At 34.4% G+C, this 14,199-nt stretch overlaps 2 protein-coding genes and 1 long non-coding RNA gene across 3 annotated transcripts in view; all 3 read left to right on the forward strand.

The window, feature by feature from the left end:
• LOC148908984 (uncharacterized) overlaps positions 1–13,962 on the forward strand; it is a 56,186-nt gene extending 42,224 nt beyond the window's left edge. Inside the window, exon 6 of the long non-coding RNA XR_016120483.1 lies at positions 12,791–13,962. This is a non-coding gene — a long non-coding RNA (uncharacterized LOC148908984). The remainder of the gene's footprint in view (positions 1–12,790) is intronic.
• On the forward strand, positions 3,518–8,491 carry LOC148908985 (uncharacterized). The gene has a single exon (XM_089033565.1). It carries the CDS (start codon positions 3,518–3,520, stop codon positions 8,489–8,491), a length of 4,974 nt encoding a protein of 1,657 aa, XP_088889691.1.
• LOC116289750 (uncharacterized) lies at positions 8,698–11,046 on the forward strand. Its single transcript, XM_031696690.2, has 2 exons — positions 8,698–9,145; positions 9,858–11,046. Exons 1-2 carry the CDS (start codon positions 8,782–8,784, stop codon positions 10,874–10,876), a joined length of 1,383 nt encoding a protein of 460 aa, XP_031552550.2. The 5' UTR covers positions 8,698–8,781; the 3' UTR covers positions 10,877–11,046.
• Positions 13,963–14,199: the final 237 nt, after the last annotated feature.

Genomic DNA, 14,199 nt, shown 5'->3' on the forward strand with positions numbered 1-14,199 from the left:
TTCCATCGCTGTTTGTTATTCTTCGTTGTTCTAAAACACTGATAACTGTTACGTGTTAGATCTCGAATACGAAGCGGAGATAATAGAGTCATGCTTTATTCTTGCAACGTCTGAGGAAAACTCTTCTGGTTTGGTTTTGGAAACGCCCCACTTTGGTTAACGTGATGCCACAAAAAAACTGTCGGACAGCAAATCATGGAAATGCTTTTTGAAGGGTCTGAGAGAGGATAGATAGAGATAGATGCTTTATTAATCATACATAGCAGTCAGAAGACTGAATTACGTATTAAATACGAAATTAATAATAATATTTTAATACAAATTTAACAAATTTAAATAATTATGTTAATATTTGATGAAATATAAAATCTAAAATTATGTTCAAGCAAGATTGAGAAATATAAGATTAACTAAATTGAATCAAAGTTAAGAGTTGACGATATAATAAAAGTGTTCTTAGCTCGATTAGTTTTCACTTTAGCGACATCAAAGATAGATAGATAGATAGATCAACTAATCTATACTAAGTTTAATCTAATCTAATAAAATAAAATAAAAAACCTGGTAAATGTGTTTTTGAGATGATTTGTGTGCGGAAGAGGAATGTTCAGTTTGTTGGCAGAGTCTCGTAATAAATAGCAAGTGGTATCCCTCGTGTATAAAAATTTAGAGCTAAGGTATTCAGGAGTGGTACCATGTAGGGCCTTGAAAACTAAGATGGCCTTTTGTTTTTGTCGTTGAACACTAAGGGTAGACCAACCCAGTTTCTCAATCAAAGCCCCGGCATCTACATCGTAGTTAGAGAAGGTAAACATACATGCTGCACGATTCTGGAGCTTCTGTAGTTTATCTTAAAGAGGTTTTCCACAATTACCCCAAACGACCTTACAGTAGTCGAAATGGGGCTGTACCAATGCTTTATAAATAATGTGTAATGTTGATAGTGGAACGAATGGCCTAATTCGCTTTAACCTTTTGCAGCTTCTCATCGTAGATGCGAAGCAGCTATGCTATCGAGTTGGTGATAGACTGAGTGATAGACTGAGTGATATTCGGAGTAAATCGCAGGTCATTCGGGTGTGAATCGGTGCTCATTTACGCGCGAATCAAATAGCATCTAGGAAATGGAACTTGGATTAAAGGCGAACAAACCTGATTGAAATTGATATATTTGTTTTTGTTGTGTATTTTTACTATTATTTTGTGTTATTTTCGTGTTTTTTCGGATTATTCTACGATCCTCCGACCTTTGGCGACCATACATCGTTTCACGTGGGGGCTCCGACTTGTTATCGATTGTCATATGGTTACCATGTGCTTTTTCTTCGCTCTCCGTTGAAGTCTTCAACTAACGTGAGTACATCTATTTCATACAATGTTTTTATCCTCTTTTGCATCAAGAATCAGGCACAGTTTTCTACGCATCTGTGAAAAAGTGTTTGCTGGAGATCTTTTCAGGATTTTGGACAATTTTTCGCGTTTACGTGCAAAGAAAACGCGGATCGTATCAAAGCATGAAGACCCAGATTACGGCGACCGATCAAAGAACCAGAACCTGGCGCTCTTTAACTCTTTTCAAGAGCTATATTCCCCTCGGGGAGCTAAAATTCCCTTTATGGGAGCTAAAATTCCCTTTATGGGAGCAAAAAGTCCCGTTCAGGGAGCAAATAAACTCCGCACGAAATGCAAAACCTATCAACCCAGAAATGGGGCAATAAACGATCTCCCTCGGGAGACGTATCATGTTAATTCAAACAAAAATGAATCCGCTTGGACAAAAGATTTTTGCAACCAACAGAAAGGTTTGGAGTTACGCAATTCGTTAAGTGCGTTTGTGAAAGCTGTGCCTGGTTCTGAGTGTCACAACTTAACTACTCATTGCAATGCGTCTGCAAATAGAGTAAATGCTTATAATAAGCCCAAGGACAAGTCCAAGTTAAGCAAGTTGCCATGTACAATAAAACATAGACATTCTCGATCATGTTCGAAACAAATAACTCGAAGAGTAAGACATAGAGAGCCATCTAGAATACCACTTGGAAAAACTCTTCATTTACTGAAAACTAGAAAGCTAAGAAGCAAGTGCAAGAAAGTACTTACAAAAAAAGTACCTATTTCATCTGTTTTATATAATATTGCTAAAAATTACAAGCAATGGAAATTGAGATATGTTCAGAGACAAGATAGTTTCTATACTTACTACTTTATGACAACAAACCAAGCAATAGTGACTCATAATTTACCCAAAGAAAGTATATTACTATCTGGTGATATTGAATTGAATCCTGGTCCCAACAATTATAATACTACCACTAGGTTTTCTTTTAGTGACCCTAATTTTATATTCAACTATAGAATGTTAAGACATGGACTAAGACTATTAGATGTTGGTGGTGGAGGAGATTGTTTATTTAAGTCGATATCACATCAGTTGTACAGTGATTCAAGTCATCATACTGAAGTCAGAGCTATAGCAGTTAGGTATTTAAGTGAAAATCCTGAAAGATTCATAGAAAGTGTAGTTGGTTTTTCATGGGCACAGTATTTAGCTGATATGTCTAAGCAAGGTACATGGGCTGATAATATTGTAATACAAGCAGTGGCTGATGCAATGAACTTAAAGATTCACATCATAGAATCAAATCGAAATTTTTCTGAATTAACATTGGTTGAATGTGCACATCAAAATTTATTACAAACTTCTAGATCAATATTTATAGGACACATTGGTGAAAGGCATTATGTTTCGACATCTTCAGCTTTAATTCATCATAATTCAAATGAAAGCAATGATGAAATAATAAATAGTGAAAACTATTCAAATATTAGTCAGAAAAATAATAGAAAAGCTCAGAAGTGTCAAAAGAAAAACAAGTGCAATGAATACCAGAATTATTATCGATCAGCAATGGCATCACCAGAGAAAAAAGCAAAACATAATGAATACCAGAGAAATTATAGAGCATCTTTAGCACCACAGAAAAAAGTAAAGCGTAATGAATACTTAAGAAATTATAGAAAAGCTCAGAAATCCAAAGAGAAAAACAACAAACGGAATGAATACCAGAAAAATTATCGGTCAGCAATGGCATCACCAGAGAAAAAAGCAAAACATAATGAATACCAGAGAAGTTATAGAGCATCTTTAGCACCAGAGAAAAAAGTAAAACGTAATGAGTACTTGAGAAATTATAGAAAAGCTCAGAAATTTAAAGAGAAAAGCAACAATTGCAATGAATGGCAGAAAAATTATAGAGCATCTGCTGTCTCCATTGAATTATCAATTAAGAAATTCCATGATGCAGTGAAACAAGGTCCACTGTACATTTGTACTTCTTGTGAGCAGATGTGGTATAGACATAGTGTAATTAATGCTGATAAACTTAGGTACTCCAATCCTGATATTGACAAATATCTTTGCAATAAAAAAAGTGTTGATAACAAGGAGTGGATTTTTAAAACATGTAATAATCATTTAATTAAAAGTAAAATTCCACCATGTGCTGTAGCTAATGGTATGGTGTTTCCAGACAAACCAGACTTCTTTGATTTAAACGAATTAGAATGTAGATTACTGGCACCAAGAATAGCATTTCAAAAATTAATGCAAGCTCAAAGAGGAAAACAACTTAAGATACTTGGAAATATTGTTAATGTACCTGCAGATGTGAGTCACACAGTAAGTATGTTACCAAGATTAAACAGCCAGACAGCTACTATCAAAGTCAATTTAAAAAGGAAACTCCAGTATAAAAGTTCAGCATTATCTTTAAATATAAGACCACACAAGGTCATTCAAGCAGCAAAATGGTTATTGACAAATAGCAGTTTATACAGAGATGAAGGGATGGTTTTCAATAATGATTGGCTCAATAAATACAGTATTGAAGCTACACAATGTGATAATGATGGCGATGACAACAACTTGCAATCACAATCAGATGAAAATAATGCCTCCAGTGATACCACTGCTGTAAATTTAGATGATAATGATGAATTAAATGAAGACGAAGTTGAATTAACTGCTGGTGTAACTGATACTTTGTTTACTGCAACAGACTTCTTAGAAGATAGTGAACGGCAAAATATTCTTAATATTGCTCCAGCTGAAGGTAATAAACCATTGAGTATTTTTAGAGATAAGTATTGTGAGGAGTTAGCATATTGTGGAATATTTCTTGGACAAGCACGACTAGAAACTAAACAGCGAAAAGTCAAAGTTACTTATAGTGATATTTGTAAGTCAGAACTAAGACGGTCAGATAGACGAGCTGCCATGTGTATTGAAAATATTTTCTATAAATCAAAGAAGCTACAAATGAAAATCCTTCTAGGAAAATCACATATTGCCCTTAGAAAATGCAAAGGAAATAATAAAAATATTAAAGCAGGGCAATTGAAACAGCAAGGAGCTTTAGACAGATTAATCCGTCATGATGAAGGGTATAAATTTCTAAATGCATTGAGAGGCTCACCTCCATATTTTGAGAAAGCTAAAAGGGTTTTATTTGCAATGATAAGGCAGCTGCGTCCTGCTACATTATTTTGTAGTTTCTCATCAGCTGAAACACAGTGGTTACACTTACTTAGAATCCTTGGAGAACTAGTTGATAAAAAGCAATATACTGATGAACAAATAGAGAATTTTAACTGGGAGGATAGATGCCATTTAATTCAAAGTGACCCTGTAACATGTGCCAGGCATTTTGACTATCAAGTAAATCAGTTTTTGACAAACTTTCTCTTGAATTCTGCTAAACCTTTAGGTAAAATATCTGACTGGTTTTATAGAGTTGAATATCAACAAAGAGGATCACCTCACATTCACATGCTAATATGGCTTGAAGGAGCTCCACAGTTTCAAGTAGATAGTGATACAAAAGTAACAGTGTTCATTGATAAAATCATCTCCTGTCATAAACCAGTAGATAATCCACAATTATTGAATCTTGTTAATAGACAGATACATAGACATTCACATACATGTCGTAAGAATACAAGCAGTCCTTGTAGATTCAACTATCCACAACCTGCAATGAGGCAAACAATGATAATTCATCCTCTGGACAAAGAAACACCAGATAGTGAAACGAAAATACATAAAGATAATTGGAAATCTATTAAAAGTTATTTGAATGACCTCAAAGAAGATGAAGATATGTCAATTGATCAGTTATTGGTTAATTTGAATATAACTGAGGAAAACTATTTGCTTGCTATTAGCTCCTATGTAAATACTCCTACAGTGTTTTTGAAAAGAAATCCTAATGAAGTTCGTATAAACAATTATAATCCTGCCTGTCTTACTGCATTGAGAGCTAACATGGACATACAGTATGTATTAGATGTGTATGCTTGTGCTGTATATATAGTAAATTACATATCAAAAGCTCAAAAAGGTATGAGTGAACTTTTGCGGCAAGCTTGTACTGAAGCTAGACAAGGGAATCATAACATAAAAATGCAAGTTAGAGATATTGGAAGTAAATTTCTAAATAATGTTGAAATAAGTGCACAAGAAGCAGTGTATATAGTCTTACAATTACCCATGAGAATAGCATCTAGGCAAATCATGTTCATAAATACTTCACCTCCTGATGAGAGGGTGGAGCTTTTAAAACCAATAGATGATATTAAGAGTATGGAAGATGACTGTGAAGAAATCTATACTAGTGGTTTGCTCAAACGATATTGTAAACGTCCAAAAAAACATGAAAATTTGACACTAGCAGACTGGGCTGCATGGTATGATAAATCTAATATCAAACCATATGTAAAACCAACAAATGAAGGGGACATTGATGGCCTTCCATTGGAAACATTTATTGATGATAATCAAAATGATGATGATGATGATGATTGCTCAAATACATCAAATTCTAAGACCAAAAAACGAACAAAAGCTCGGATAATACGAAGTGTATGGTTTAATGTGCAAACTGAACCAGAAAAACATTATCGTGAGCTCTTGATGCTCTTTACTCCATGGAGAAATGAGGACACTGACTTAATAGGAAATTTTTCATCATATCAAGATCGCTTTATGTCAGTCTCTAACATGATTAAAGAACAAATGAAGCAATATGCTGTTTGTGATGAAGACTTCAATGAAATTCAGCAGGATATGAGTAGAATAGAGGACAGGTATGATGAAATAGCACCTAGTACACAGAATATTGAACAGCAGGATCAAGCAGAAGGTAATCAGGACTTACATCCTGACTTTTCAGGAAACTATAACTTATCAGATGATTTGGGAATACCATCAGTTGATAATACTGAACCTCTCATAATGAATGAACTCCCAGATGACGAATACAGACATATGGTTCAAACATTAAATAAACGGCAAAAAGAGTTTTTCTATCATGTGCTGCATTTGATAAAAACATCAGATGAAGCATTTTACTGTTTCCTGAGTGGCGGTGCAGGTGTAGGTAAATCACATGTTACAAAAGCCTTGTATCAGGCAGCATTGAAATACTATAACACCAGACCAGGTATTAACTTTAATGAAGCAAATGTATTAATGTTAGCACCTACAGGGAAAGCAGCATACAATATAAAGGGAAATACTATTCATAGTGCTCTAGCAATACCAGCCTGTCAGTCATTAAAGAGATATAAAAGTCTTGATTCAAGTAGAATGAACACAATAAGATGTCAGCTTGGTGGAATTAAACTTATATTCATTGATGAAATATCCATGGTGGGGAACACGATGTTCAATGTTCAAATATATAATAGACTTAAGGACATCAAGGGAAGCTCACTACCATTTGGTGGTGTTAGTATTGTTGGTATAGGAGATTTGTTCCAACTACAGCCTGTAATGGATGGTTATATATTCAAAGACATGGATAATGATGAGTATGGTGTTCTTGCACCTAATGTATGGAAAGAACTTTTTAAAATGTTAGAACTCCAGCAAATAATGAGACAAAGAGAAAACAAAGACTTTGCTGAATTATTGAATAGATTAAGAGAAGGTAATCACACTAAAGAAGACATTGCAAAATTAAAGGATAGATGTATTTCTGCAACTAGTTCAAGCTATCCAAAAGATGCTCCACATTTGTTCATTCAAAATGCAAAAGTGAATAATTTCAATGACAGAGCTCACAATGCACTATCAGGCACCAAGTATTCTATTAAAGCTCATGACAGTGTAGTTGGAGTTGAGACTCAGGAACTCAGAGATAAAGTATTAAAACAAGTACCTACTGATCCTAGGAAAACTAAACAGCTGCATTCTGTACTACATGTAGCAGTAGGAGAAAGAACAGAGATATCTCTTAATACTAGAACAGATGATGGTATGGCCAATGGTGCTGGTAATGTTATCAAACTAATACAAATACATCACCCTGATAAACCATCAGGTATAATATGGGTTCAGTTTGACCATGCTGATGTTGGTCAAAAAACCAGACATGATAATAGACAGCTATATGTCAATGGTATTGAACCAACATGGACACCAATCAAACCTGTTACTACACAGTTTGCCATAGGCAGAACAAGATCTGTGCAAGTTGTAAGAAAACAATTTCCATTAAGACCTGCTGCTGCCAAAACTATACATAGATCACAAGGTGATACTGAAACAAAGGTTGTAGTTAATTTTGAAACAAAACGAGCAATTCCTCACATACACTATGTAGGATTGAGTAGAGTAACAACTATAGATGGTCTTTATGTCTCAGATCTCTGTGAAGACAAAATTGCTGTAAGTGATGACGTCCAAGTAGAAATGCATCGTTTAAGAACTGAAGGACAGTTATCTCTTTCAGTAAAACCTATATATTGTGCACCTCAAAATACTGTGAAAATCTGTTATCTTAATGCAAGATCATTACACAAGCACATTCAAGATATATCCACAGATATGAATTATACAAGTACAGATGTTAATATTTTTGCAGAAACAAGATTTATTGAACTTGATAATGATGATTCGTACTTGTTGAGTGATGACAAATACAGCTTGTTTAGAAATGATGCGCCTCCAGGAAATCCATCAAATGTACGTCCTTTTGGAGGGACAGCAGTTTATAGCCGTCTCGACTATTATCCAGGATATCCATATTGTGAGAACAGAAATGGTGTAGAAATAACAATTTTAAGGTTCATGGTCATTCCTTATGTTACAATTGTAGGAATCTATAGATCACATGCAGGATCAATAAAAAACACATGTAGTACACTCAAACATACTCTAGAATCACTACAAACTGAAGTTAATGTATTTATAGGAGACTTTAATGTCAACTGGTTTAATAATTTCAAATGTAAACCACTATATGATTTCTTTATCAGACACAATGGTTATAGACAGTTAGTTACATGTAGTACTACAGATAGCAATACTTGTATTGATCATATATATACCAACTTACCTGAACCACAAACAAGCTTTCAAATTTTAGAGACCTATTTTTCAGATCACAAAGCCATTTGTCTTTTGATAAACTGTTCCAATACAAATTGATGATTAGCTAATTGATATCCTATTAACTATTACACTGATATGGTATTTCCATTCTATTGTTTATGTTTATGTCTCACCTTAAACATATACTTGAGATAAAATTTTAGATTCAATATTTATGTTTCAATTTTGATCATTTTTCGCATTTTCTCATTGTGCGTGCAAAACAGCTATGCTATCAACTTTAGTGATAAAATGAATGATAGTCTGAGTGATATTCAGAGTAAATCGAAGGTCATTCGGGTGTGAATTGATGCCCATTTACGCATGAATCAAATAGCATCTAGGAAATGGAATTTGAAACCACAATGTATAACACTAATATCACTTCACTAAATAGATTATTAAAATGGAAAAGCCCACATCAAAATGTAAGAACGTTCCTTCTTCTACACCACCTTCAAGAGCCAAAGTCTGCAATACAAAACCATCAAGAGCCCAAGTCCCAAAGACAGGAGCTAAAGTCCCTGCTACACCACCATCAAAAGCCAAAGTCCCCACTACACCACCATCAAAAGCCCAAGTCCCAAAGACAGCAGCTGAAGTCCCTGCTACACTACCATCAAAACCCAAAGTCCCCACCACCGACAGCCCAAGTCCATGCAGCATCACCATCAGGAGCCCAAGTGCCCACCACACCACCTACCTCTCAAAGTAAGCAGACATAGCCAGCTTATTTTTAGCTCCTTCTAAATGGAAGCAATTGCACACATTAAACACTTCTCACTCTGTAATCTTATGTTACATACAAAATCTATAAGGTAAAATTCCATCTTTTCGTGCAGTTTGAGAAAATCGTGATAACTTTTAGATATAAAAAACCGATCAGTGGTTTTCCTTTCACTTTTGAAAGGGATTTTAACTCAATGTAGAATACAAAACTGTACATTCTGAACATTTTTTTATAATTTGTACATGGTTTAGTTTCCCATATTTGTAAGGACTGATGTCTACTTTCTATTTTCTGAGAATATCACAATTATTGCTTTATTGATTATTGAATTTTAAATTTTTTGTGCAAAATGTATTTTTTGCCATTTTTCTCCAAAACCAACAGAACATGGTTCTATTCAAAATTAATTCTATTCAAAATTAATTATCTCAAAAACGGGCACAGAACTATACACTTTTCATTTCGTTTTTCCATCCAGAGATAAATTATCTATAACATATCTTAAAAAGAGAAACCTTTTTCACTTAAATAGTCAGAACCCTTAACACAAACATTTGATTAAGATGTATCGATTTTGCTATTGCACTCCTTGTATTAATAAACTATCTTCCAAAGCTTACAGTAAACAATTCTTTTAAATTATCATTTTGAAAGAGATATTGAAAAAACATTTCTTTCTATTTGAATTTGCAGATGTTGAACTACAGGGTTACATCCATACTCTTAGTTCCATCAAGAACGCTAAAAAGTCACCATATTTTGACTGCCTTGTTCAGACAGATGACACAACCAAAGTTAGAGCAGTATGCTATGAAACAAAAAAACGAACCACTTTGCAACAAGCTTATAGCTCCAAGTCGCCTGTAAAAATTAGTGGAGTCAAACGATTACCAAGCACCAGTTTCACTGACTCGTTGGAAGAATACAAAATCGTTAAAATGGCCAAAATTACCCCAACTATGATAGCTTTTGAGCACAATCCAACTGTAGCATCTACAGTCTACAATGTTCAGCAAGCATTTGATGGTGATGTGTTCAAAACTATTGATGTTACAGCCAAAGTTATGAGTAAAGAAGACAACAAACAACCAATTTTTTACAAAGGAAAGCAGCTAATGAAAGCTGATTGCCTAATTGCTGATCATACTAATACAATAAAATTAACACTATGGGAACACCTTATTGATGTAGTGGAGTGTGGAAAGACATATAACTTCAAGAATATCAAAATTAGATCATTCAATGATGTCAAGTACCTGAGTACAAATGAAGAAACCACCATCCAGCTACAAGGTGACGTCCAAGATATTAGCATGAATACTGAAGACATAACCCTTACCTTAAACATCACTGAAGGTAAATGTGTTGGAGCAAAACTCAAGAGAGAGCTAGCATGCATAGCTTGCAATAGTTGTCTTAAAGAATCAGCATCAGATGGCATGATCACATGTCAAAACTGTCAAATGACCACACTAGAGGAAAATTGCAACAACAAGCTTGTGGGCCAGTTGATGATAAAATCAAAAACAGGAAAACTTCAAAACTACACATGTTTCAATGATGCATTGCAAAGCTTCCTAGCCTCAATCAACATTGACATAAACATTGATACCATTGAACTTGTTGAGTTGAGAAAACTACTGCTGCAATCAGATTTCAAGCAAATGATTCTAGATGACTCTACAAAAACCATTACCCAATTTCTATTATAAATAAATTTGCTACAAAAAAAAAAGAAACATTACACTATCAAAAACATGTTAAATAGTTATACAGATCAAGTTAATTAACTTAGAATACTTGAGTTACAGTTCCATAACTTACATACAATTACATTTTAAAGATTTCTAAATAGCAAACAAAGTGCAATGTTACACTTGGAAGCATAAACCTGTAAAATAAGTACACGTTATACTTTTATTGTTACTATTAATAAAAACTGTTAATAAAAAAAATTGTTGAATGAATTATTATTTGACAAATTTTTAATTTTTTTGATTCTCATACAATGTAAGTCCATGATATATATCTAAAATGGTAGTATGAATGTGAAATATATGCAATTACAATCATTTTCATATACATGTAATGATCTTAGCTTCGATGATGTGAACTACATTTTTTCCAATTAGATGTATACATACACCATGCTATGCTCATTCATGAAACATTCTGCCTAAAATGTATTCTCTGCGTTTTTTTCAACAAAAGAGAAGCTGCATGCAGTTCTAGACTGCGTATTTTTTGGAAAGCTTTTCAATGTGATTTTTAAAGGTAAGATTGCTGTCTATGAGTACACCAAGGGATTTCGTTGTACTCACTTGAGTAATTGGTTCTTCATTTAACTCGAGAACTGGTGTAGCAGCAAGGGTGTTGAGTTTTTGCTGTGATATAAATTCTGTTTTAGTCTTGTTTAAAGTAAGTCAAAGGTTCTTGTATGTCTTGAAGTGTACTCGAGAACTGGTATAGCAGCAAGGGTGTTGAGTTTTTGCTGTGATATAAATTCTGTTTTAGTCTTGTTTAAAGTAAGTCAAAGGTTCTTGTATGTCTTGAAGTGTACCTGGTGGCTTTATCTAATGGCGGAAGTAAATAATGCATAATAAATAATAATAAGAATAAATAATGTCTGTGGTTTTTATCATTAAGAATGTCATTAAAAAGTTACGATGTTCATTTAGCGAGAGTAAATCCATGCGAGAAAGTGCGAGAATAAAAGTTTAAAATAACTTTTCTTAAACGATGTAACATTTGAAAGTTTTCTGAGATCTTTTTCTCGTGTTATGTTTGGTAGTTGAGGTATGAACTACCAATCAAAAGGCGAATTAGAAATGAACGGCAAATATATGAAGTATAAAATAAATGAGTAGCCATTGCCGCTATACTTTTCTATCAAGTCTTTGTTAAACAACGGAGGAGGAGTGGCGAACGTAAGGAGGGAAGTCGCGATGACCAAATGAGTGTCAGTCGTAAATGTCTATCACTTCACCATATTCTAACAAATTATCAGTTGTAATGGCAGTTCATGGTCATTTTTTTTATTAAAAATAACTTATTTGTAACGCACACATTTCATATGCATATTCTTCCATGCGCGCAATTAATGTACTTCAGTTGCATTTGTCCACGGTTTCTAGTTGAGCTGGCTCATTTTACGCGACTTGTAGTTGTGAAAGGCCCATTGGCCCCCTTCTTCAGTCGTTTCATATAAGGCTCGTAATTTACCTATTACGCTTGTTCTTACCGCCTCATCTCTCATGCACTTCAGTTGCAGTTCATTGAAATTTAGAGCAACTCCTTTAAGTGTTTATAAATTTCGTGATTGTATTGGCGGCAGATTCGCAACATGCGCAAACAACCTAGTTTGGTACTGATATAAATCAAATGTCGTTAGTAATGTTTCTAGACTTTTTGCCTAAGGCAAGGTGATAGTCTTCGTGTTCAATCTCGCAGCAGTATTCTAATGTCTTCGAAATATAGGCAGCTGATAGTTAGGGCAGGCCATTCAAAAAAATGTTGCAATAGTTAACTTTTTTGTACTACGATCCGTTAAGGCGTTTATAGATTTGAGCAATATAATTAATGGATAATAATGTCTTGAATATGATACCTTTTGCTTTATTTAACAGTGTGTGCCCCTCACAGCATGTGATGTACTGCTCAACATGCATAATGCATACCTACTGGCCTGAATGACGACATGTGATGTAACAGTGCAACATGCATAATGCATACCTACTGGCCTGAATGACGACATGTGATGTAACAGTACAACATGCATGATACATACCTACTGTCCTGAATGACATGTGATGTAACAGTACAAACATGCATAATGCATATCTACTGGCCTGAATGACGACATGTGATGTAATAGTACAAACATGAATAATGCATATCTACTGACCTGAATGACGACATGTGATGTAACAGTACAACATGCAAAATGCATATCTACTGGCCTGAATGACGACATGTGATGTAACAGTGCAACATGCATAATGCATACCTACTGGCCTGAATGACATGTGATGTAACAGTACAAACATGAATAATGCATATCTGCTGGCCTGAATGACGACGTGATGTAACAGTACAAACATGAATAATGCATATCTACTGGCCTGAATGACGACATGTGATGTAATAGTACAAACATGAATAATGCATATCTACTGACCTGAATGACGACGTGATGTAACAGTACAAACATGAATAATGCATATCTACTGGCCTGTATGACATGTGATGTAACAGTACAAGCATGCATAATGCATACCTACTGGTCTGAATGACGACGTGATGTAACAGCACAACATGCATAATGCATATCTACTGGCCTGAATGACGACATGTGATGTATCAGTACAAACATGCATAATGCATACCGTAAAAGTAAGAGAAACGGTTGGAACAATATCATTGTATTTTCTTGGCACAACAACTTACCTTTACAAATAATAGATTCTATCTATTTTTATTAGACTATCCAATCATGGACGCAATCAAAGAATAAAAAGTGGAAAAGGATATTCTTCAGATACTGATGTACAACCGACGTGTTTTTATTGCTTGAAGCAAGCAGTACAAAATGTCCAAAAATGTTGTATCTATAGAATGATTTTACTTGGCCCGTGAAGGAAAGTTGTACAATTAGTGACTGAAATCCAAGTAAAACAAATTTTGGTCTATAAACTACGTTGACTATTCTTTCACGGGCGAATTAAAATCTCTATTCCATTTATATTTGTCAAAAGATCGATATTTCGTATTCAATGTTACCTATTTTGTATTTTTTTTTTGTTTGTTTATTGCTTGGTACACCCCTTTTCAATTTTTTTTCCCCGCCAAAAAATTCGGAATTTTTTTCAGAAACCCTGCCCCCTATTCTAACCCACACGACAAGCTATTTCCCGCCAAAAATTTTTTTCAGCCTCCTTACCCAACGATCCATTCCAAAAAAACTTTTTCCTGCTCAAATACTTCTAACTTTTTCAGCACCGCAGCTACTTGTACCCTAGTCATTTTACCTTTCGGT

The sequence above is a fragment of the Actinia tenebrosa genome, unplaced genomic scaffold (assembly GCF_029948245.1).
Source record: "Actinia tenebrosa isolate PJP-AT-01 unplaced genomic scaffold, QUT_ActTen_1.0 PGA_scaffold2__45_contigs__length_23673736, whole genome shotgun sequence".
NCBI classification, from domain to species: domain Eukaryota; kingdom Metazoa; phylum Cnidaria; class Anthozoa; order Actiniaria; family Actiniidae; genus Actinia; species Actinia tenebrosa.